General features: G+C 42.4%; 1 protein-coding gene across 5 annotated transcripts in view; it reads right to left on the bottom strand.

The window, feature by feature from the left end:
• Nucleotides 1-26,794, bottom strand: part of ASTN2 (astrotactin 2) — a gene marked incomplete at both ends in the record, with an annotated part of 976,717 nt that overhangs the window by 753,643 nt on the left and 196,280 nt on the right. For all 5 annotated transcript variants that reach the window (XM_080708339.1, XM_080708335.1, XM_080708337.1 and 2 more), the window contains one exon: nucleotides 5,298-5,682. In XM_080708339.1, the coding sequence (XP_080564465.1) occupies nucleotides 5,298-5,682 (385 nt within the window). The remainder of the gene's footprint in view (nucleotides 1-5,297; nucleotides 5,683-26,794) is intronic.

The raw sequence follows: 26,794 nt of genomic DNA, 5'->3' as shown, positions 1-26,794 counted from the left end.
AAACTTAGTAAGACCCTATTTTAAAATAAAAATGAAATAAGGCTAGGAATATAGTTCAGAGGTAGAATGCTCCTGGTTTCAATTCTCAGTACCATACACACATACTAAATAGAGAATTGATGAAGTAAATATTTCAAATAATGTTACATCCATATCTGAAAGAATCACTACCAATCTCTCTAACATGTACACGGAGGCAGGGAACACAGGGTGGGGTGCAGAGAGAAGTACACCAAAAGGTGGGTGCAGGTATGTTTGTGTGACTTTGAATCTCATGATGATGTCTAATTCCAACTGAACAATAAATGTATAAAACCATAGAAAAAAGAAAACCCAATATCGAGCCATCCATCTTTTATCCCATCCCTTGATAAAAAAATAAATTTGTTGTTTTAATTGTCTTATAATTTTATGCATAATATTCATGAAAGGAAAAAAATCAATTTAAGAAAGGGAAATTAGAATTAAAGTGTATTGAGCTTCTGTTACATGTCAGAAACAGTGCAGAGCATTTCATAGTTACCCAGGCAAAGTTTGAACAACTTGCTAAGGCGATGTTTAAAGTAAGATTCAAAGAACTTGAGAACTTGTAAGTCATAGGCTCTAACCAGAAAAGATGGCAGTCACAGTGCTGGAGTAGCCCCCCATAATCTCTCTGCTGGGGGGCAGTGGGGAGTTCAGGACAGTCCTTGGGAGGCAGGCAGCAGGGAGCTGCTGAGGGCTCAAGGTGCTAAGATACTTCCCCACTGGCTATAGAAAGAGCTTCCATTTTTTTTTCTTTCATATGTTACTGATAATTTAACCGCAGGGCTCTCTACCATTAAGCTATGCCCCAGAGCATATTTTATTTTGAAACAGGGTCTCCAAATCATATTTCATTTTGAAACAGGATCTCACTAAGTTGCTGGCCTCAAACCTGTAATCCTCCTGTCTGAGACTCCCATGTACTAGGATTATAGGTGTGTACGCACCACTGTACCTGGCTAAGAGCTTCCATATTTAACAAAGTGCATCATCATACCAGATCAGCTGAGCAGCATCCTTGCTCAGTGCAATGCCCCTAAGGCTTGGAACTCCAAATGATCACTTCGTAACAAGCCTTTCTCCCTCCAGTCTCCAGACTGTCTCCTATTGTTTGTGGATCTGAGGTGAACAGCAGGTTGATAGAACCCAAGTGTGCTGAAGCGGTCTGAGTCTAAAAGCAAATTCTAAGTATGAAATGTGTGGTGAGATTAATGCTTGGTGAAATCATTTCAAAAGACTGGGTTTGGGATTGATTTTTTTCATTCCAAATTATTTTTTATAAAGTGTACATATTTATGGGTTGCAGCGTGATAATTTAACACATACATATGATGTATGATGATAAATCATAGTAATTTACATTTCTATTTCCTTAAACATTTATCATTTCTTTGTGTTGAGAACCTTTGAACTCTTCCCTTCTGATTTTTTATAAAATATAAACTAAATTCTTGTGAACTATTGACACCCTGCTGTGCTACAGAACACGAGTACTCAATCATCCTCTTTAAATGTATATTATATGGAGTACACAGATTTTGAATACTTGATCACACTTTGGAGAATCACAGCTATGCAGGCCACCCCATAGAGAAAGGGTCATAGTTCTCTCTCGGGGACCACCTGAAGCAACGGGGCAAACGGCCGAGCTGATGTTCCAAGTTCCATCTCCACATCAGGACATGGGTTCATGGTTCTTCTGTCCAGGAAAGGAGGACCAAGTTTTCAGGGACGATAGTACTGCAGGATCATCCCCTCATATCTACTTCTTCATAGACAGGGTCACCAGTTCCTTACCTAGAATTCAAAAGCCTGTGTCCTGCACCTCCTCCCTTCCTAGGTTCCTCCTTTCTCCCCTTGCTGGATCCCACTCAAATGACCATGACAAGAACAACTGTGGTGATTTAAGAGCCAAGAAGATGAAGACCCAAAGACACAAAGAGGCTAAAAAAACTGGTGGAGGCCACGCTGCCAGTGACCTGAGGGGTGGATTCAAGTCTGCTTGGATTCAAGTCCAAGTCTGCTTCCCTGTGCTGCACCACGCTGCCCATGTCTCCTGCACCTACTGCTTCTTCTCTTTAGATTATTGTCTGTTTGCTCTTCCTTGACACTAGGGTTGAAACTGCAGAGAATAAGAGCCTGGTTTTGTTGTTGTTTGGAAAAAGTCATGCTCAAAACAAAACAAAACATAAAAGAGGGGAGGACTCATGGTTAAGTCACCATGGGGAAGCAGATATGAAAGTGTTCAGGCTCTGGAAATCCCTTCAAGGACAGGGTGTTAGGCTGAGCATCCTCTGGGTATAGCTTCTTGGGAGTTAGCCTGAGAAGCATCTGGGTCCAGCTCAATTCTGATCACTCTGCAATCCTTGTTATAACAGTCCAGTACCTACCCTAATCTTTGATGTTAACAGAGAGGATCTGCGGTCAGCTGACAGGCACAGAGCCTAAAATGGCAAAACTTCATTATCTTTAGGGAGCACAGGTCTTGGGAGGCACCACATTCAGTGAAACTGGCCATCACTCTGAGGCTATCTAGTGCATTTCTGGTCTTCCATGATAGACAGCTGTCTAGAATGAAGGTTCTTTCTGGTAAGGAGGCTGGGGCTTGGTGTCATGGATCTGGGCTCCCAGCACATCTCTGCCATATCCTCACTATGTAGCATGGAGAAACCCATGGCCACGATTCCAGCTTAGGACCACGATTCCTAGCCCTGCTCTCCATGACTGATCTCCTGGAAGATCCAACTAATGTCCTTTAAGGGTGGGGGTTCTGCTTTCCTGACGTCTATCCCAGCTTGCCATGGTGCCTGGAATAGTGTAATCACATTGAAGAGTAATGGTGTGAATAAAGCAGCAGCAGTATGAATGGGACAGGGGTTGTGGACCCCTTCAGGTCACTTTATATAAGCTGTCATCCCCACGAGGCTGCACAGCAGTGCTCTAGCACCATACCCTTTGTGGGAGAGGAATGCAGGAGTTGCCAAGTCCACAGAGCTGAACACACTAGGTGGGGAACTCCTTCACTCTATCATTCTGTCTCCTGCCTTTCTGCCTTTGGAGTACAGACTCTGTCACCATGATGACTTTCATTCCCACATGGAGAAGGAAGGGTTGAATGGAGAAAGGAAGGAAGAAAAGAAAATGAGGAGGGAGAGGAAGGAAAACAGTGGATTAGTACTTGTGGCAATGACCTGCCTCTTCCATCTGCTTCCTACCTTTGAGGATGCCTGCTGTTTTCTATCTGAAGCTTGGTGGAGGGCCCTGGAAAGGGAAGGGAAGGAAAGCATGAGACTCTATCTACCTGTGCTGGCTGCATCTCAGCACCTTTCCTTGGCAATCACTTAGTTGGCATAAATGATCCTTCCTCAGTTTTTATGCTCAGTTCTGGTCATCATTATGAATGGCCTCTGCTATTCCAGCATCTCTAGACTTGAGGAAAATGAGATAGCTTGAATCATGGAACTGAACCGTCCAGATTTTGATGCTTGCATCTATCCTGATTGACTGACTGATCAGACATGTCAATCATGCCATCAACAGGTATTTTTTGAATGGCTGCTGCTAACTACTGGATGCTATTGGTACAAAGATAGAGGACACTGCATTTGCTCTGAAAGATCTCCGAGTGTGATACAGAAGGCATAGAGAGAAACTGGGTATTACAGTGCAGTGTGACAAGTGGTGAGCTCAGCATCAGTAGAGGCATAACATCTGGTCAGAGGGAGGTGAGTATCACTGGCAGCTGGGATGTGGAAGGAGGCTGCAGAGAAATGTTGTAGCCAGATTAACGAAAATCTAGAGAAAGAGCACAGCAAAGACTTAAGACCTGAGATCCACAAATATAGTTCTTGGGATTCAATACCTAGCATGTGCTGGTCCCTACATGAATTATCATCTATGTTTTTTAAATATCTGATTCTCTTGCTAATTCTTCAGTGGGAGAAACTAGGGGTTGAGTTCTCATTTTTTCAAGATCATATTGTAAGTGAAGGAGGCAGAGCATGAATCCAGGTCCAGATGTCTCAAAAATCTGCCTTCTCATCTATCTACTATACCATTCAACTCCATCCTTGAGAGTGTCTAAGCTTCACAAAACCTCCCCAGTTTGAGAAAGCCCATACTTTCCTTGTTTGCCAACTGAGCACCACTAAAAGATGAATCTGAAAGGAGAACCCTAAGAGCAGAAAGAAAATTGCAGAGGTCAGAGCTTCAGGGCTGGGACTAGTCAATGAGCTGTTTCTAGGCTTGCAAGAGATGGGTCTGAACTGATATTTCCAGGCCAAACCTTTAATCTATCACCCAATATCACCTGCTCCCCAAAGATGGAGAAGAGTACAAGCAGAACAGTAACATGTTTGCATGTATCTAAATTAAAACAGCCTACCTTCACTTATAAGCCCCCTGGAGCTACAGCCACTTAATAAAGACAAATATAAACACAACCTGTGCTTGTGCCCACATAATCATTTGTGTCCAAACAAGACAAAAAAATGGGTCTTTTCAGACACATGCATGCAACAGAGTGAGATGTGTTAGTAATCCAAAGGTCTAGCACAAGCCAGGAGCAGCTGCAAACAACAAATGTGACTTCAAGCTGCATCAACGGGAACATGGCATCCAGCTAGAGGGAGGTGAAGCCCTACTTTGCTCAGTACTGCAGGCTCCCACCTGCATAAGGAAGAGTGTCAGCTCAGGTGTTGCACTCTGGGGTGTGAACAAAGAGAATCTCCACCTGGAAGACACCAATCAGGATGGTGACACATCTGTAGAGTCTTTCACACGAGATGGCTGAAGAATCAGGATTGTAATTTAGGCCAATTAACAGAAGTTTACATGTGCCTTTTTGTTTTTTTCTGTTGTTAAAGTTCCCAAAGGCTGCCCTGGAGAAGGAAAATAAATTCTATCTTTCTGTGGACAGAGAAGACCCAAGACACAGGTCCTATAGGAGAAAAACATATAATGGTAATGTCAAGAAATAGGATGGGCTTTTTGTTGAAAAGTAAGAAGGATGTCAAAAGAGGTAATCAAGGAACACTAGAGAGGTGTTGGACTTCATACTCTCTGATGCCACTCAAAACTCCAATCCCAGGAACAATGGTAGTCTTTTTCTCTACTATTGAAGGACCAGAGACAAACTCTGACAACCCAACAAATAGGTGGTCCTTCCAACTAAAATAGCTTTTGCAGAAGACACTGTCTGACTCCCCAGACATCTAGCTCTTGTACCTCCGACCATTCCTCCAATGTCCCAAGGAAGGGGGGATGTGACTCACCTTTCTTCTCAAAGTCCACTTTTTCATCCCCTGGCCGTCCCAGGCTGTCCAAGGTGTGGGTCACCTGGCTGCCAAACTCATCCTCACGGGAGACGTGGTTGGTCCGCCTGGGCAGGTCCTCCTCCTCCTCATAGTCATAGTCATCCAGGATGGGGGTCTCCCGAATGGGCACCCCAATGACGGAATTGTGGGCTTGAAGCCGAGAGGAGCGGAAGCTTTCACGGGCCTGGGGACCTAGCAGCACCGAGGGGATGTAGTGAATCTCATGAGTGGCTTCTGTGCTTGCGCTCTTCTGAGGGATGCGGCGACGCTTCTGCCAACGGCGCTGGGCATACAGTGCCACGGTAAATACCAGCAGCAACAGCAGCAGCGCAATGAGGCCCCCCTGTAGTGGAAAGGAAGAAGGACAGGTTTGTGGGCCACTGATCTTTGTACTGGCTTGCCACATAGGATCATCCCATCCATCTTGCTCAGCCCAGATCCCTGGGTTTGGCTCCTAAGGCCTCAGGAACCACAAGTTATGACTAAAACTAGAGGGACATGACTTGCAAACCTGACTTTTCACCAACAAACTGTGTGGCCTTGGGAAAGCTGCTTGACTTCTCTGAGCCTTGTTTTCCATAGGTATAAAGAATGAGTAAGAGCTCCTGCTCTTCTTTGTGAGGTTGGTAAATGAGGATCAAATGAGACAGATAACATCTCTGTCAGGGCAATCCAGCTGGCCAACTTCTGGGAAGTCAGGGATGTGTGTTCCTGGACTCTGCCTCTCACCTGCTGCATGACTCCAGGTCAATTGCTAATGGTCTCCCAGCCTTGCTTCCTTATCTCTGCCATTAGTTCCCTAAGCACTCAAGACATGCTTTCCTACATCCTGCTACAAATAAAAGATGGCATTATTAAATCAAACACAAATCTACATGGTCTATATTTTCTTGATTTTCAACAACACTGGTCTTTTCATCTCTGATTCTTAAGAAGCAATCTGGAACAAATACTATTCGCGGAGTGAATAAATGAAATATACCTTTGTAGGGTTCCTTTAATCATAAATTTAATGTAAATAAACTGAAGCCCATCTTCAACATATCCAACTCCTAAATGTTTGAGTTTGTATATCGTACATTAATGTGAAATGAGCTAGTGCATTTAGAATCATATCTTAAGTGATTCATGAGATAACCTTGTCTCTGAGTTCCTTAAGGAAGGGGTACTTCCAAAGCATGTCTGTGCTCCCTAGGCACTAACTGAGAGTTTGAAATGGGAGTTTTGCATTCTCCTGGCCCCTAATATCCTCTGTGCAAGAAAGGTCTCCTCTGATGAGTCAGCACTCATCAATTCTCTTGCTTTCCTCCATTTTATATTGTGTTTTATGTTTGAGAAAATTGGGGTATTATGGTTGGGTTTAAAATGTACCCTCTAACTCTCACATATTAGGGAAAGCATCTGATTTCTTATTTTTTGTGATTCATGATGGTTGTAATATCATTGGTGGATAAATCCACTGAAATGGATTTATTAGGTAGTAATCCCAGCAGGTTGGGGAGTGGTTAAAGGGTGGTTAGAGGGGGTAGATTGCTAAGGGTATGGCCTTAGAGATTGCCTTTGAATCTCCTTGTTTGCTCTCTCTTGCTTCCAGTCTCCATGATATGAGAAGAGAACTCTTCCTCTCACCCTCTTTTTGTTTCCCACCACCATGTCCTAAGCTCCATAGATTCAGCCTGACATGAACTGAACAAAACTTCTGAAATTTTCAGAACTATGAACAAATACATCTTCTTTCTTCTAAGTTGTGTGATCAGTTGTTTTGGATGATAGCAGTGAGAATGATGACTGAAGCAGGGGGCCACACTGTTGAGTCCTGGCTATGGAAATCTCTAAATTTGGGAAGGAATACTCTATTATGTGGGAGAAGAAACATGGCCCAGAAATTTAAAGGATGAGAAGCAGAACAAAATATGGGTCTTCGTTTTTAGGCCTTTATGTTGTTTGCTTTGTTTCTTAACTCTAAAGCATTTATTCATTTGCCTCCACATGTGTGGTTGATCAGTTCTCCTTGGCCACCATGCCATTGGAGGCAAAGTCAATTCCTTATAACTATCTGCACAGCATGTCACAAAGACACTATATGTTAATCCGAAACACAATTCTCTTGGGGAGAAAGGTAACTGCTGCTGGGAATATCTGTCTAGACTGAGAAGAACCATTTTCACCAAAATGACCCGGTTACCATGCTGACTGCACTGATTGTGGGAAACCATCATGAACTTTCTGCAAGGCCCTCAACTCACTAAGCCAGAATTTTTCATATTTATTGGAAGTGGCAAATGTGGGTAAGAAGGCTACAAGGTGGCCAGGTGTGCAGATGTGATTGACAGCATTGAAACCAGAGACAAAGCTGTGCTTTGACCTTGGCAGTGACCTGCTTCAGTATCCTAAGAAAGGTTTCTCTGGGTGTCAGAACTTAAAAACTAACAACACAAATAAATCAAAGCCTATATTAGTACATTTAGATATGTGTGTGTGTATATATATATATATATATATATATATATATATATATATATATATAGTGTGAGTCAAAAACTTCCTTGTAGAGGGAGGCAAGATGTGAGCTAATGGATGTGGAGTACTTATCAGTGTCTGAGACATGGTAAATATGAAATACAGGAACATTTTTAATCATGCTACCCACAGGGTTGTTGTGCAAAACAGATCTGAAAAGGCTGCTGCATTTCTCACGAATTAGAAGTGCAAAGGGACTAAAGAGAACCATGTGGCTACCTGTGTCTGCTGGCACATTTCACCTAATGAAAGCAAGTGAACGACTCAGAAGTAAAAAGAAAGTGTATTCTGGATCCACCCGAACTGGCCCAGGCTGCTCTTCCCATCCTGGCTCATAGAGTCACACTTCCACTTCCTCTTTGGCTTCCATCACCAGGGGCCAGGTAAAGGGAAAAGCAAGAGCAACAGATTCACTGAATATACAGCAGGGGCGAACACAGACCCATATGTTGGATCAAATGCTGCTGTGCAAGATGGAGCCCGGGAAGGAGAAAAAGACATATGTAGTAGGCTGGGAATTTCCAGAAAGCAAGTGAGGAGGAGACCAAGGCTTGAGCTTGGCCAGTTGGGGCCTGATTGGCCTCAGGGATAGCCTAATGCCAAATCCAATTTGGGCTGTGCTGACTCCAGAGATGCCCAAAACAAACAAGGATGGAGAAGTGGCCCAAAGCCTCAGGAAATAAAAAGTGCCAGTTGATTAGTCAAGGGTTGGTTTCTGCGAAATTTTAAGCTGTACAGGTATAGGTATGAGCTGATTAGTTTTCTTTTCTTTATGGAATGAAAAATTTAACTAAGCTGTCAGGCAGACAGTAGGGAAGAGATGAGAGAGGGGAAGTGTCCTATTCCTTCTGGAGCCTTCCTTCTGAAAGTCTCTCAGGGCAGGATAATCCTGCTTCTATTCAACTGCTGTCAGTGAGTCCCCGATTCCCCAACAGATCCAGGCAAAGGTGAGGGTGGTAGATGTCATAGTAGAGTGGGTTGCTTTTGACAGTATGTTACCTTCCTGGGTTCCATAGGCCCCCTTTGAAATGAGGATAGTCTTATTGTGAAGAGCCATGCTAAAGATTAAAAAGGACAATAAAATATCTTGATAAAAATCTTACACCATGAGCCAGGCATGGTGGTACATGCCTATAATCCTAGTGCTTGGGAGACAGGAGGAGCGCAGATTTGAGGTCATCCTTAGCAACTCAGCAAGGCCCTTCATAACTAGTAAGACCCTGTTTCAAAATAAAAAGGACTGGGGGTGGACCTCAGTGGTAGAATGTCCCTGACTTCATTTCTCAGCACCATTCCTTCCCCAAAATTATTTAGGGCTCAGGATGTACTTCAGGGATAGAATATTTTCCAAACATGTACAAGGCTCTGGGTTCAATCCCCATTACTACATATATTTGTACATACATTCATACATACATACATACATAAAATTTGGAACTATAAAAGTCACTAAACACTGACCTCATTCTTTCAGTTTCCCTATTCCTCTATCCTTAACCAAGTCTTCTACTGCATGGCCTGGCTTTCACCTATTTCCTGGCTCCTCAGGGCCCTCATAATAGCATCTAGGCTCCCTAGAAAAAGGAAGGAGGAGGAGGCGCTCCATTATCTGGTCCTTTATTCCTTCTCATGCATGGTATCCCCAGGAGCCTCACCTACCTTTCCATTCACACTCTTCCTGGAGCTATACTGAATGAAAAGTCTTCCCCCAAAGTAAGAGGAGGAGGCTCCTCTCTATGCTTTACTGCTCCCTCTGCCCAAGAACCCAATCCCTTCAACAGATTAAACAGTGTCCCTCCAAATCCATGCCCTCCTGGCATCTCAGGTGACCTGATTTAGAAATTGGATCTTTGTGGATACAATTAGTTAAGATTAGGTCAGACCAAATTAGGGTGGGCCCTGAATCCAATAATTAGTGTCCTTATAAGAAGATGAGGATGCAGGGACACAGAGACACACAGAGAAGATTGTGTGAAAATGGAGACAGATTGAAGCAATGCATTCACCAGCCAAGAAATGCAATGATCGCTAGACCATCACAAGAGGGGACAGCTTTGCTTCTGAGAGAAGCCTACCCTGAAGTCTTCTTGGTTTTGAACTCCAAGCATACTAAGCTATAAGCTAATAAATGTTTTTAGTTTTAAGCCATCTAATAGATGGCAGTTGGTCATGGCAGCACCCAGAAGCTGACCTGCTCACATCAACCCATCGGACTTCTCAGCTTGGAGATCTATTCCACAAAGAAAATAATTGCTCCTTCAAAAAGGGTGGGGCTGTCTCTTTCTACTCCCATCTCTACATGACCACCTGGCTGCAGTGCTATGATCCTAGCATCTGGTGGACCATTTCCCATGCCATTTTCTGAACTACCATTTACCTGCCTAAAATGCAGATCTAGCCTCAGCAAAGGTGCTAAGTAAACATTCAGGAAACTGAAATAATGTGTGTGTGTGTGTGTGTGTGTGTGTGTGTGTGTGTGTGTGTGTTGCTAGGCATCAAATCCAGGGACATTTTGCCTCTAAGCTACACCCCCAGCTCAATTTTCCCTTTTTATTTATAAACATGGTTTTGCTAAGTTACTGAAAGCCTCACTAAATTGCTGAAGATGACTTGTAATCTGAGATCCTCCTGTCTCAGACTTCCAGTTCCTGGGATTACAGACATGCACCACCACACCTGGGCCAGAAGTCTAAAATCTAGACCAAACTTGTGGGAGAATTACTGATATGAATCCTCATCCTAGCTCACACCAGCTTTCTCAGCCCTGCCCCATCAGAGCTTGTATGGCTTCTCTTTGCTGTTTAGTCTTTTTTCCCCCTATGCTAGCACTTTCAGCTGTTTTATTTACATGTACAGTATCAAAAAATAAAAATTTATAGAGTTTAAAGATTAAAAAAGTTCCCCCAAACTGCCCCACCAAGACAGCCTTCCAAAAATTCAAACTTAGAACAACACTCAGCCTGACCTCATTTTAATCTATTTTTCATGTTAGAATATCCAGGCACAGGAGAAGGAGCCAGAAAAAGCAAAGAAAGGGACAATGTGAGAAATGCTTTATTTGACGACGTGTCATTTGAAAACTGATTATTTCTGTCTCCGGCCTTTTTAATATTCCCTCACAACGGCCAAGCCGCAAGGGGATTTGGTATTCTAAGACTGGATTTATAATACTCTGTGCAGCAGTGATAAGAACACGGGCCTTTAATCCTCAGAGCTGTGAACATGCATATTTGCCCAAGTAATGTCCTTCCCTTCTTGCCACTTGTTCCTGGTTCCTGGCAGACAGCCCTGTGATGCCTGTGGACTGGCCATCCACAGGGTGTTCTATATGGCTATTTGCCTAGTGAAAAATCACAGAGGAAAGAGGCCTGGGTCTCCAAGTTCTATGAGAATCTCCTTCAGACCTCTGTGTATGCTTAAGCTGGAGGGTTATTAGAAAACAGTCCAAATTCTACATGTAATAGACAAGAAAACTGAGGCTCAGAGAATGCAAGGGACTTGAACAGGATCACAGAACATCCCACAAAGTCTGTGGAGACAGAATATATCTCCAGTAGCCTTCAAAGCTGCTAAGAAATGTGTCAATAATTATTATTCAATCTATATATTACTTCCTATAGTCTTCCATTTCTCTCCAGTCTATGGCTGTCCTAATGTCCCAGATTCCCAAGCTTTTCACTGTGATAATTTTAAGACATTTTGAGAGATCTCTCAAGCTTTTCTTCCCTCATCTGTGACTCTCAATCCATCTTTCTTCTCATAACTAGAGCACAGCTAGAAACAGGCTCCCTCCCTCTTAACCAGATTTGGAGTCCTGAAATGTATTTACAGTTCAACTTCTCATCGTACAAGCCTCCATCTTTGTGGATAAACTAGTCTCAAATATATGCTTTCGATATACCCTTCAGGATTCAGAGATTTTTTATTAAGAAATGGAGTGGCAAAATCAGCTATATATCTAAAAGCAATCCCATTAGATATTGTAGGGAGATTGCAGTCTTGGATACCATTGAGTAGCTGATCACAAAGGGATAGGACAGCAGTTCTTAATCATGGGAAACTTTGTTCACATTTGGAACTGGAGACATTTTTGTTTGACAGGTTCTGCTCTTATCATGCAGTAATAGAGGCCAGGAAATTGTAAATATCCCACATAGAAAGGAATGTCTCATTCAACAAAGAATAACCTGGTGCCCAAACTAAAAGTATAATGATTGAGAATCCCCGGTCTAAGAGAGAAATGATGAGGTCTGTAACTAGCACAGGGGAATTGGACAGCCCGCTGATCTGGTGGAGAAGAAACATGTATGTCAGGATGGGAGGGCTTATGTTTGATTGGCAGGGGAGGGGGAGGAAGAAGAAAGTGCCAACAGTGATGGCGAGGTTTGGGGTTTGTCACCATACAACACTCCAGAAGATTATACAAATCCATAAATGAAATAAAATGAAGAGGTATGTTTATATGCATCAATAATTAATTAGATAAAAGAAGACAAATGCATAATAAAAGTCAAGAACTTGTACATACATGTATGAATGTATTTCTGTGCATACTTGCATCTGTAAAAATATACCCATACCAGTCATTACGAGCTCGCAGTTAGAAATATTTATCCCATTTATTTCTTTGCTCCAGACAGATACTGGGTGACCTATTTAAGGAGGTCCCATTAAAGACAATAAAATGTCATTTTCTTCTAAATAAGTCATCTACTAATTATATATCTAGTAGAGACATTATTTCATTTCCCAAGGAATGCTAAAGGAATTGTGATACTTTGGAATGTATTTTCCCCTTACCCACATCCCTCCTGCTCAACTGTTCTTAACCAGAAAAAAAAAGCCAAATCTTAGGAGAGCACTTTGAATCCTATATACATGTATCAAGTGGACAGGTTATGAAGACATTGGTGTGTGTCCGTGCATCAGTATGACATAGGTTTGACCATGGCTGTTCATGAGTTTATTTTCCTGTGCATGTAAGGTGTTTTCAACTTACCTTTTGTGTGTGGGGTTGGGGATAAGTCACTTAAGATTCCTTGTTGCCCCTCCCCAATTAGTAAACTGTGTTACTAACACAGAACTGAGAAGATTTGGGAAGAATTAAATGAGATTGGATTACATGGCACTGTTAGCATAATGACTTGCAATTAGCAGATCTCAAGAAACAGTAGCATCCTTCTTGTTGATGCGAGGACTTGTTCCCTAAAACGATTAAATACACAGCACTGGTGAAGCTGTTCTATCCCTTCCACCACAATGTGAGATATTCTCTTTATCATTTCTCAGCTGAATTCCTACTACAGATTTCAAGTTATGAGATTGTCACCATGTCCCTTTCCTTCTTTGCTAAGAACAAGGAAAACTTATAGATGGTTTTGAGCACTGATTACAGCTCTAATATTCTAGGTAACTAAAAAGACAAAGCCAAACTTGAAAGTATTTTGAACAGTTGAAATACATATATACTTATGACACCGTGCCTGGCATTACATGTGTAGGTTCACTAAACTAGCTAATCATTCTGCTTTTGTTTCATTCATGCTGCCCCTTCTGCTTGAAATGTCCTTACCCCACTTCTTTTTCTAGTCCTTTACGCCTAAGGTCTGGGTCAAGAATTTTCTGAAATCTGTTTTCTATTGCTGAGTTAAGTGCCCACCTGTTAGGCCTCACCATGATTCATGATTTGTCTGCAGATTGACCACTCTCCCATCACCTGCGAGGCCCAGTGAAGGTATTCTGAACCATCTCTGTGCTCCCAGGTCCCAGCTCAGGACTTGACACCAAGTAGACCTCATTATGCATTTATTGTATTTCCACACTAAGAAACAAGAGTGGGGATGGCAGAGTTTTATTTATTTCTGCATGAATGTGAATGGGACATGGCTCATAGTAGATCATCAATTACATGTTGAAAGAAAGAATGAATCCATTATAAATGCCTCTCTGAGGAAAGGTGACTGAAATATCCCTGCATCTGCCTGACAATCCTCCGCCTTATGTAATAGAGAGTGGAAGATAATTCACACGAGCCATTTAACACAAATCAGTATCCACTCCATATCCTCAGGTGGCCTCTCAAATTCTGTCTCAAAACTGACTTTAAAGGATGGATACACAAAGTGGGAGAAAGTATAAGAGGATTGATCTTCCTAAGTCTCAGTCATGGAGACACACAGATGAACCCTAGTGATGAGGGAGGAGCCTTGCCCTCATTCACTGATGTTTTCATTAGCCAGGTCAAGGGCACAGCTGGAAGTAGCAGCCCCAAGTTCAAGGCTTTACTGTGATATCCACCAGTGATGTGACCCTGAAAAATTCTCTCTGTAATGATGAGTTTTCAGAGTGCTAACATGGGAGTAACATGATTCGCCAAACCACGGCTGTTGTGGGGCTCAGATGAAATGGTGAGGAACAGTCACATAGCCCTTAACCTACAGGGAAGAGTCAATACGCAGTACTTCCACTACTGCTATATCCTGACCCCGTGCCAAGCCCTCTCCCTGGATTGAGAAATACACAGATATGCCCTTGAAGAATGTGCAGTGACTTGGGAAAATAGATAAGTAAGCAGATAATTGCTGTAATGCACAGTTTGATAAGCTCTATGCCATAGGGAAACAGTAAGGAGCAGAGCTTCTCACAGCTTCCAACTGCAAATCATAGAGGAAGTGGTAATAAAAGCAGCTTCCTTGCAATTCCAATTAAGGACAAATTAAAGGGGGGGAGGGTAGCTCTCCAATCTTGTATGCTCACAGGCAAAAACTGATGAAAGTGGGTAACCAGCTAAGCAGCACAGTGCTTGGTGGTTGGAGAACTTGCACTTTCATTTATCAGCTGTGAGACCTTGGGTAGGTCAGTATTATTTTCTGGAGCCTTCGTTTTTCTGAAAGCAAAGGATAGCAGCCTTCCCTGAATGAGAGTACTGTGAAAATTAAATGAGTGAACGCCAGGCAGGTCCACACCTGTAATCCCAGTACTTGAGAGGCTAAAACAGGAGGATTGCAGATTTGAGGCCAGTCCACCATAACTTATCAATGGTAGAATACCCCTGGGTTCTAACAAAAAAGATTTCAAAAAATTCAAACAAACACACACACACATACACACAAACAAACAAATAAGTGACTACAGAAAATAATTCCAACACAATAGTACTCAATAAATGAATGTATAGCAATGGGATGGAATTCAGTAGTAGAGAGCTTGACAGACATACTCAAGCGCTCAAGACTCAGGGTTTGCTCCTCAGTAAAGGGCATGAGCATGCTTGGGCATTTGTACACACACACACACACACACACACATGGAAAAAATTACAAAACTCCAGTACCAGTCCTTGTCTTGATCCCTTATAAAGACATCTGTATGGAGCTCATAGATTCTCATGTTTTTGCTTTCAACAAGGTGGCCATAGCAACCAAATACTTTGTGTATTCTTAACTTCATTTGACATATGGGGAAGATGAGCCTTCAACAGGTGACTGACTAAGGCTGCAAAGTAACTTGGTATTGGGGCACACATTTGGTTCCAGAATCCAAAATTCACCAGTTGCACACTGCTGAAACCGTCCTTAGATGTCCATCATGTCTTGAGTGTGGGAAGTATGCAAAGCCACATCCTTTGCTCAGCAGATCACTGACTGGAAGTGTGTTCCAGGCTCCCAAATCCATGGAAAGAGTCATAATACTGTACCAACCTTAAAGCATTAGAATCACAACCATTTTGTGATGGAAAAGAAGACGAAAAACAAACAAAAGAAAAGAGATGTTGCTTCTGAGAGCCTGGTTATTTAACACATGTAAGTCACCTTGATGCTGGGTTTTTTAGAAATCACAGGTAGAGAAAAGGATATTTTTATGGCAGTAGGGTAGGGGTCTGACAGAAAGACATAGCCCCATGAGTGAAGTCTCTCCTTTCTGTTCCCTTTAGAATAATGCCCCTCACCTTTGTCTCCATCACAAGACCTCTTTCTTATCTCCCTGCTTTAAATTTCTTTACAGCACTTACCTCCCCCACAATGATATTACATATAACTGTGTTAATTTTATTACCTTAATGGAATGGGATTTCCATGAGTAATAAATAGTAATGTATGTTAACTCTATCTTCAGTACCAAAATATTACTTAGTGTATTGCTAATTTTTAATATTTTTAGGATGGGTATATGGATTTATGGATGAGGAAATAGATGTCTTTCCAAGTGCTCTGGTAACCTATTAAACACAAAGGCTGAGTCTGAATCATATATGGATTCTGTCCTCAGCCTACAGGACAGGATTGGAAGACTTAAAGATACTAAACAAATGAAGAATGCATTATTATTAGTCCTTTCTTGGTTACTGGGAAAGAGGTATTGGTTATATGGGTGATTTGGTGGCAAATGTGATAACTGGCAGATTACTGCTCTCTGCTATTCAGATAAAGGGAAAAAACTTACCTGAATCCAACCTCGAATAATCATTTATTTACCTATAAATACAGAGTAGATGCTGAGACAGAATTAAAGAGATGAGAAGATGTCAGTCCCCATAATATCTTTACAATTTCCTTCCCCCGAAAGCAAATGAATAGCTATGTCTATTCGGTAGTCCTGTTCACATAACAGGATAAAATTAATAGAACTTTAAGTGGAAGAAGAAATCTAGGATGTAGCTGAATTTGGGCTTTCATGAATTCCAAAACTTGTGGGCTTACCACCCCCTTTTCAGATAAAAAATATTACTCAGTGTCCAGAGAGTGCTCTCACTGCCCCTTTATTCACTTCCTTTATGCTGCACACAATTACTACTATCCCTAATTGAAGTACTTCCCCCTAGATGAGAGCAATATTCCCAACTTTGGAAACCTATACTTAAATCCTAGCAGATCAGCTATATAGCCTCAGTCCAGCTACTTTACCTTGCTGAGCCTTGCTATGGCTACCTTGTTCCTCTAGCTTTAAAATGATCATGATGGAAAGTCTCCTTATGAAAGAATACCCTGAGAATCATGTGTATAAGAGAACTGTGTATATACAGTTCTTTTATAAGAACTTTAAAAGAGTGATGTACACATCTTAGTAATGCTCAGTACAGTGAGTGTCGAAAAAGAGAAAGAAGCATCCAAACAGCACCAGTAGGTCTCACGGAGAGTAACTGAAATCTCAAAAAGTGAAGCTGCAAATCCAGAGGATTTCCATTATTTCTGATACTTCCATCAAATATACGTCAAGCTTCTTCAAAACCTATTACCAGGCACACAATAGGAGTCTTTTAGAAGTGCTGTCTTACTGCCATTTTCCAGCACTGGTGATGGAGCTGCCAATTGTCTTGAAGACATGTTGTGATGGCCTCAGGATCTCCCCCACTGGGACTGATCAGGAAAGCCTCAGGAAAGTTAGTTACTGGGCAGAGAGTCAAACTAGAGATGCCAGACAATGAGAAGGCAAAAGTGAGCATAATCAACAGGAGGCTTGGTTTGCATGATGACAGGAGCTGGCTGCAAAAGCTGCCCAGTGTCCCTGATGTGCCCTCCAGGGAGGACTAGGTATTGATCTCCATCTTCCTGCTCTTCCAGCTTTTGTCTAGGTTGTTTAGAACACTAGAATTCAGTATTGCCTGAGTAGTCCAAGGTAGCAGAGAGACAAGCCCAACCACCCCACTTTCTTCTTTATAACCCCTCTTGCCACTGAGGTATCCTCCACCCTTGCAAATCAGTTTGAACAACTCAGGGTATAGGCTACTGGGGAAGCCAGCAAGACACATATACTTTCCTAATTCATAAAACATCAATGGCAACATTGATAACCCTCCCAAACCCACCTCACCATCCTGGTCCCACTATGAATGCTGAATAGCTCAAACTCTGTTCCATGAGACCTCATTGTCACTCATTGAGATACCCCAAGACAGATGTCTGGGTCCTAATCCTTGCCATCCCTTCCTATGTCAACCCACCAAATTTTACAACTATAGCCTTCCATGGCTCATGCTTAGGCTCAGCTATAGCTTAGCTCCCAAGACTCACTGTGTTCACAGCTGTGGTCCAAAGTGAAATACAAGAATCCAAAGCCCTAGCACAATGTAGCCTAATAGCTCCCCCAAACTAGCCAGCCTAGAACACATAAATCTGGGATGCTACTAAACCTTGAGGCTAGAAAAACGAGGTCTGGGAGATCCTAGAATAGCCTAAAATGTAGCTGAATTATATGTGAATGAGGTTAATTCCACAGCTCCAGAATTAAATACCATGTGATAGGGCCACCTTCTGTCCACTTTGGTGAGGGCTCTGGACTCATTCAAGAACAGCTAGACTGAGTCCAGGACCCCATTAAACCCTTGTGCATTTTTGAATCAGGCTGAATATATCAAGGGAACAGATAGAGGTGGGATAGAGACTATTCCAGGACTTTGTATTGAATGGAATCCCTATCCCTAAACCTGATACTCATCTTGGGCCTCCAAGGAAGCTGGGTATCTTAATTTCTTAGGAATGTCTTAGAAGTCACCACAAACCAGGTGTATCCAAATAATTGTTTACTCTGTCATGGTTCAGTAGATCAGAAGGCTAAAATGAAGTTGTCAGCAGGGTCTTGCTCCCCACGAATACTCAAGGGCAAACCATTTTACCCTTTTCCACTCACTGGTGTCTCCTAAAATTTTGTGGCTTGTGACATCATTCAAATCACGAATACTCAAGGGCAAACCATTTTACCCTTTTCCACTCACTGGTGTCTCCTAAAATTTTGTGGCTTGTGACATCATTCAAATCCCTGTCTCCATCTCCACAGCTCCCTCTTCTCTCCTAAGTCTCTATGTACCCACCTCTTCCTATAGGACACTCTCTGTTGTATTTGGAACCCACTGTGAGTCCAAGATGATTTTATTTTGAGATCCTTAACTAACTGCATCTACAAATACCTTACTTTCCAAAGAAGGTTACATCCTGAGGGTCAGGATGGCCATGAATTTGAGTGGGTTCATTGTTCAACCCATGATGCCGAGGAAGGACATCTAGTCACTATTTAAATCCAGGAATCTCTGAAGCAGAGAAATGGAGGAGATCCAGCCAGGAAAGGAAACGACCCAGAGAAGATGGCATGAGGCCTCTTTGCCTTCCCTACTGGCTGTGCTGAGCAGAGAAACAAATGGTATATCCTCGGGATTGGAAGGCAGTCAAGACCCAGAAGAATACATTCTACAGAGAAGGCAGAGAACAAAAGCAAAATACACAAAACCCCTTCCTGTCATAGCCAACTAAATTTACCCTTTCCAAGACACAGCTAGTATATCTTCTTGTCCAGCTCAATAGTGCTAATCATTTTCCAATATGCCTGATGGTGATAGTCACCAGGACTTTACCTCACCTACAACATCCTATCTCCAGGGGGCCTAATCACCAGGAGGCTGGGAAATGCTGGCCCAACACCACCCAAAAACTTTTGAACTAGAGTGGGAGTGTTCAGATCCAAGCCACAGCACTGAGTTTCTGATCACAGACAGGTGGACCTCATTCTCCCAACACTTGACAGTGATTCTAGTTGTAGTAACTACTAGAGGACTACATTAGGCATTCCACATAGTGTCTAAAACAATGGGAAGTCCTTCTGCTATAGTGGCCTTTATTCCACTCCTTGGCACAATTTTCTTCAATATATACCTTCCCTGATTGGCATTTTCTTATTTATATGTATCAGTTTACCTTCTCAGTAAAAGTCAGTCCCTAAATCTGCTAAATCTGAGTTCAAGTCCTCATATTATTCTTCTGGTTGTGTGATTTCTTGCATATTTCTTCATTATGTTCCAAGAAAATGGGGATGCTATGCAGATCTGCCTCTTGAAGTTGTACTAATAAAGTCATCAATATATTGATTTGCATATATTTAAAACACAAAGAGGAAATGAGATTTTGTGAACTTTTGAGGAGGTATAACTGGAGAAGTCCTTGAAGCCACAAATCTAGGAGGAGTTTGTAAAGGGAAGATAGAGTCAGGGAGAGTGAGTAAGAAGGATGGAGTATAAAGGAGATAAAAGGAGCAGAGAGTGGGAGGTGAGGGGGGAGCAGAAGGAAGGTGACAGGAGTTGAAAGTGGCTTCTTCTTATTCAAATATCCAACTGGCAGTCCAGTTTCATTCCTTAGCCCATTACACCTGTGAGGATGTCTTTTACTTGGACATGAGCTTCTTTTCTGTTCTCCGTACATATGATGAGGCTGTCCATTAAGGCTAGATGCCAGAGGGACATCAAGTGAGCACACCTTCCTATATCAGTGTCTCGAAGAGCCCCACACTGGCACTCAGCATAGAAAGAAAATAAGAAGTCTCTGGCATCATAGCCTAAGACAGAACTGGAGCATAAGCTTCACCCTGCCACTTCCACAAAACAAAGCCACAAAATCCTTCAGGGGTGAGTGTTGTTATAGCAGTGAGAGTAAAAGGCACATGTCTGTTCCCGGTGCCTCTAGCAACCTCAGTTTACTCGACCACATAACAGGTATCACAATGCCTTAACTTATTGTATTATTTTGAGGATTAAATGGAAATTGTACTTATATACTCTAAATAATGTTTGGGGAAATTTTTTTTCCTGGCCTTTGGTTTTGATCGGGATGAATTTCTGCAAACATTCTTTTGACCAGCTCCCTTTATTTCTCTCCACTGAGCATAACTGATTCAGAAGGCGGGCTTGGGTACACACAGAGGGTTCCCTGCGCACCTGCCATGATGAGAGGGAGCCAGGTGTATTCCAGAAGCAGCCTCCTCTCTGTGTTCATAAATCCTTCCCTTGCTTGGGGACCAATTGCCATGGAAGAGCATGTCAGGTAGCTGCACACACTTACCCTGAGCAGGGAAGTGCCCATTTTGCCACGTCCTCAAAACTAACCTTCTTTAAGACAAAATTTTAATCACCATCTGCTTTACTCCTTGTTCAAATCTTTTCAATTCTTCCAGATTCAGATGGAGGAAATATGGGGCTTTCACAGCATTCAGGCTCACTATCTGCGTCTGTAGAATGTTCTCAGGAAATTGTTAATATTATTATACTTGCCTGGAAACACTCTTGTGTATCCTTCCTTCATAGACAACTACCGTCCTCTCTTTGCTTTTCTCTTGCTCTCTGAAAGCATTCATATTATTTTCTCACTTTTATCCATAGTGTTCCAAAATTTTACTACAAGGCAACTAAGTGTGGACTTTTTCTTCCTTTTTGGCCATCATTCACTGGGTTTGATTGTCAGTGGGCCCTTTCAGTCTGTTACTCCTTTCATTAGCTCAGGCATGAATAAAGGCATGATCTCCTTCTTCCTACTATCTGTGGCTGCTTTCTGGAGCTCCTGTCTGTATGTCTGTCTGTCTGTCTGTCTGTCTGTGTCTGTGTCTGTGTCTGTGTCTGTGTCTGTGTGTCTGTCTGTCTCTCTCTCTCTCTCTCTCTCTCTCTCTCTCTCTCTCTCTCTCTTTGGTGGTACTGGTGTTCCTGGAAACCCTCTACCTCCAGGCTTTACTCCCAGACCTATTTTGTTTTAATATATTTTTTATTTGGAAACAGGGTCTCCTAAATCAGTGAGGCTGGCTTTGAACCTGCGTGATCCTCCTGTCCCCGCCTCCCCAAGTGCGGGGGATTACAAGGGTGCGCCATCACGCCTGGCCCTGGAGCTGCTGTCCTTGATATCTGCAAGGGAATGGATGGCAGGTTTTGTCCTTCACCTCTCAGTAGGCTCCCTGGCTGCAGGGCTGCAGGTCCTTCTGAGAGACAGAGTGCAGGCTGGAAACAAGTGCTAGAGACACTGGGGAAGGAAGAAGCAGGCTGATAATTAGGAGGAGGTTCTTTTTCCAGGTCCTCTTTCAAACGCAAGACATCCCAGAAAATCGTTGGACCAGTGTCAGGTGCAGTGGAAGCCAGGAACCAGGAACTTAATCCTTTTAATGAGATTGTGAGCAAGTCACTCAAAATCCCAAGTCCACTTTCCTCATCGGTCAAGTGGCAACAGTACCTTTACCTTACCTGACTCCCAGGGTGGCTGGGGGAATCACATGAGTTGATATATATGAAAAGGCTTTGAAAACTACCAAGGGCTGTGTACATCTAATTATATGTGTGTGCCTTCACACATAGAACATTAAAATAAGTCCTCAAAGCTATCACTTTGTTACAAAGACTGTTTAAAAGCTGCTGCTCCTCAGTCAGGTTGCCTTATTTACTCATCTATAGAATCTCCTTCTTCATCTAGAGTTCCTCCTGTTATCATTTTCTCCCTAGCTTTTGCATATTAGGGAAAACATCAGAATTTTTATTTTTTTTGTGAATGACTAATCTCACTTAGCATAATGTCCTCCAGTTCCATCATTTCCATGTAAATGATGTAATTGGAGAGGGAAGAGGGAAACTCTCTAAAGCACATGATGTACTTAAACATATCAAAGTCAATCACTAAGCCAAGCATGGGAAGGAGGGAGGGAGAAGGAATGAGGCAGGAATTGGGTGATGTGGGTGATGTGTGTGTGTATTTCTTCACCATCTTTTATTCCATTAAGATGTATGACTGCAATGCACCAATAATTTTTTTTAAAAAATTGCTGCTCCTCATTTACAACCCTGTAAATGTCCTGTTTTTATTTATTTGACTCAAAGCCCAAAATCATTGGCTTGATAGTTTAAAAAAAATAAAAGAAAAAATTGGTCAGATTAGAATGGTGTCCAATGTGAATAATGGGCACTGAAGATGACAAAACATGATAGCTTGTGTTTCTCTTCCATTTTTACTCTGGATTATTGATGCTCATTGAGAGTACCTATTTGGATAATGACCTAACTCCTTAAATTTCTGTTTCTGTATTCTTCTATTCTATCATAAGATATCTATAGGTTAATTCATGCAAATTAAATGTACATTTGATACAAGTCCTCTGTTATTAAATGCTGCTTATATCTACCTTATGAACTGGATATACCTCTAAGATACTATTTGAATCAATAACTAGCTGCTAAAAATGTTAATAAATCACATCTCTCTGTAATAGTGGGGTGCCTTTGGAGTACACTGTATGCAGAAGCTGGGCAGCTGGGAAGGAAAATGAGAGAAGGTAGAGGCCATGTGAACACACAGAGGACAAGAGGTCAGAGCCAATCCATCTACTCCATAGTCCAGAGAAGACAGCAGTGGTACCCAGCTGCCTGTCACCAGCATGAGAAAGGAGCTGCAGGCAGGAACAGACTGTGTTTGGGTTGGAGGGTAAAACTAATAACTCAGTGGAGAAATATGGACGTGATTGGCATTTAAACCCCCTCACCATGATCCCCTCTCCTTTTGCTCTTCCATGCTCCTTCCATGCCAGCTAATTCCTCCTGAACCAGCCATGGGCTTCATACTGCGCTAAGCAGATGCTCAACACTGGCTGGTGGGAAACCCAGGGGAGGCAGACACTCTCATCTTCCTAACTCAGATCCCACTTCCTGGATGTCAGAAATCCACAGGAACTTGGAGCTCCTCAGGTGAGCTGATATTGTTCAAACGCTTGCCTTTGAAAAACATTTAATTGGAAACTCATTTCTGAATAAAATCATTTAAAAAATGACTTGTTACAGTTCAAATGGAGGTTGGAGGTTTGAAATTCTAGTGCTCCCTGGAGCAGACAAAAACATACTCTTTCATTTTGCAAATCAGAAAATGGGGACTAAGTAAGGATGAAAGCTTGTTCTAAATCGACCATGGCTAATGGCAAGGCCTGCATTGGAATCCAGCTTCTTGGTGATCAATTCAAAGCTTTCTCCATAATCAGACACAAAGCAGAACACAGTTTAGAGACAATCCATGTATCAGTAATTTTAAGGCTTTTAGGTCAGCAATTGATGTTTGTGGTTGTGTAATATATTAGAAAAAGAAACACTAAATCCCATTATCTAAGTCCTACTGCACGTCATTCATTGACATTCACAAGTTAAGTTCATTAAATAAATCAACTCTCACTGAAAATGTATGCTATTGGTATTAATATACCCATTTTAGAGATTGGAATAAAAAGATCGATTTACTTCAGGTTACAATATTAATCTCTAATAGACTCAGTGTTAGAACCCAGAACTGTAAGACTCAATAGAAAAAACTGAGAGTTTTTCCTGCCATCCAGAAAAACCAAATGAAATATTGGAAAGTATGACTGTAACTATGCACAAACAATAAACTTTCCCATCAAAACAACAGATTTACACAGCACTGGGCTTTAGCAGGATTCTCCTTCTAGTACCACATTTGAACATATCTGTAACCCATGGAAGGGGCTAGGGTGAGGTGTGCAGGCACTTGTCTTCAATGCTGAATTTAAGTGGGTCCCAAAAAACTCATCGATTAAGGTAAATAATATTGCAATGCAACATTCCTAATTTGGGGACTTTTTTTTAAAGTGTGTGTCCACAATAAGAGAAGCACTGATTGTCTTGTACTTGCTCTGGCCCCGCAATCTACAGACCCATGAAAATAAGAAGAAAGTGAATTTCTCTGCCAATATCACAGATAAGGAAAGTGAACTTCAGAGGCATTAAACAAAATTTTCAGGGAAATGAAGTCACATTTTTATAACTTGTTCTCAGAATCATTGAAATTGTTTTAACCCAGATGCAAGTTTTTCAGCCCTGAAAATCCAGCAATGTGGGTGTGATGGAGCTGGAACGAGGTGAAGTCCTGTTGCAAGCACCATAACATTGAGCCAACAACTGAATTGTCTATGACCCCATGGCCCACTGTGTGGCAAAGCTCAGAAATAAACAATTCTAAAGGGACCTCCACATTCCATGCCACCTTTCATCAGCCCCAAAATGTGAGCATTATCTTGTGTCTGATAAATACACCAAACTCAGAGGTACTGAATGAACCCATACACAGACACTGCCTTCCAGCAGTACTCACAGTGCTTTGTGGTTATCGATGGGGAGGTCACAAAGCCTTCAGTCCTGCACTGGAGAAAGACAGCTGGAGAAAATCTGGCAGTGGGTGGGTACTGGGAGCAACTGTGCATTGGGTGGTTGGGAGGATACTTGTCCAGAACATGTTATGAGCAAAGGAGAGGAAGCTCAGGGCAGGATGTGGAATCCAGGGAACTGGCCTTGGCATGTGAGTCTCATTCTGTACTGCAAATCCTACAAGGTGTACACTATTAGATAATGGTACAACAACTCCTTGTATGGTGCTGAAAGGAAGACAAGAGAAACTCAGTTGGGGACTCAGGATTCCCCGGCTCCCAGGCATTGCCTTAGAGCTCAGGCACTGAGGGCTGGGCCAAGGAAATGATCACGGAAAGAGGGCTGAATTCCCCCTCAAGAAACTTCTGAGAGCCATGCAGTGTCATGGATATGGGTGACAGGGACAGAATTTAATTCCAGGTCAACTTGACCCTGGGAGGCTGAGAAATTATGTGAGAAATTAGGTGATAAACTTCTTGCTCCTCTCAAAGCCTCAGTTTTTTTAATTCATAAGGGAGGACATTATATTGGACGGTCTCCGAGGGTCCCTGCAGTGATGACACAATAAACTAATTAATAAATCCCAAGGCGACAACACTGGCCCCAGCTCTACCCCACTCAAGTGGCCCTATTGCCTTTGACTGAATACCTTCAGTGATGAAAATCTCATCACTTCTTGGTGTTTGAGAAACCTAGAGAGAACTAGGTTCTCTTGGGTGACTCTTTCACTGACATTCATTGTTGACTAGTTGTATAACTTAAGAGAGTAAACTCTCTTCTTTATTTATCAGCTCCATCATCAGGTAAAGAGTGATATCAGTGCCCACTTCCAAGGACCATTATAAAGGTTACAGGAGCTAATAAGTACGTACAAAGTACCTGGTCCTGGGCAAGCCAAAGACAGTGGCTTTGACACTTTGCCAAGCTGCCACGCTCCCACATAGAAACATACAATTAAAAATGGAAACTTAATCCTCTATCTACATGCAGATATTAAACTTTCTCCAGTTTTTCTTGGCTATAAGATGTCCCAAAATACCCAAGAAAGAATCATACAGGAAGGTCTCCATGTATCACTCTTTGGATGTGGACTGAGACCCAGAGAGTTTATCACCTTACCCAAGACGACAGGGAAAAATAATAGCAGACTTGAGTTTCTGAATCCCCAAAGGCACCTATCTCCCATTGGATAATGGAGATGCCATGCCACCCTCAGTGACAACATCACTCCAGGGGACAAAGGTGGCTCTGAGTTCCTGTGGTCTAATGCAACCCGTATTTCCCAGGCATCTCTGAAAGCCAGATATCGGATGAGGTACCTGAGGAACAGAGATGAGGAGAAGGGGCCCCTCCTCTCCAGAGGCTGATAAGCTGGGAGGGACAGCAGAAGGAGGTAGTAAAAACTGTTCACATGCTTCTGTGATAAGATCCTTCCTCCCCCCTTTTTCCTTCTTCTGTAAAAGGCCCAGAGAAGGGACAGATGTTGGCAACATCTGGGACACTGTTGTCTGGGCAGCAAGTGGCTCTGAGCTGCCAATGGAGGAAAGAAGCTGTTGGTGTTAGGAAGAATAATAAAGAGCTAACATTTGCATAGCCCTCTCTCCTGAATAGAGAGAGACACATGTCTGCTCTATCCCAGCCCAGATTATTAGTAAAAGCAATGCAGACCGAGGCTCCCTAAAATCCAAGGAGAACCATTTTTTCACAGGAAGTAAGTGTCCTGCTGCAAATCACAGAGCTTCTAGGGGTGCTAGGGTGTGAACACAAGGATACATGACTTCTAGACTGGAGCTCATTGTAGGTACCAGGTCCACTGATTATGAAATCAGATGCAGCACTCTCCATCCTTGAAGGTAGCATTTGTGGCACGCCTACTAGGCACAGGGCACATATGGCAAAATGCTGGCTAGCTATCATGCTTGCTCCCTTTAATTCTCTCATGGCTGTGGGATAAGCACTGCTTTCATCTTTGTTGTGGATGCAGAAGTTGAGGCTTAGA

The sequence above is a fragment of the Muscardinus avellanarius genome (assembly GCF_963383645.1).
Source record: "Muscardinus avellanarius genome assembly, chromosome: 13".
In the NCBI taxonomy this organism is placed as follows: Eukaryota; Metazoa; Chordata; class Mammalia; order Rodentia; family Gliridae; genus Muscardinus; species Muscardinus avellanarius.
This window is presented reverse-complemented; position numbering and strand designations above follow the sequence as displayed.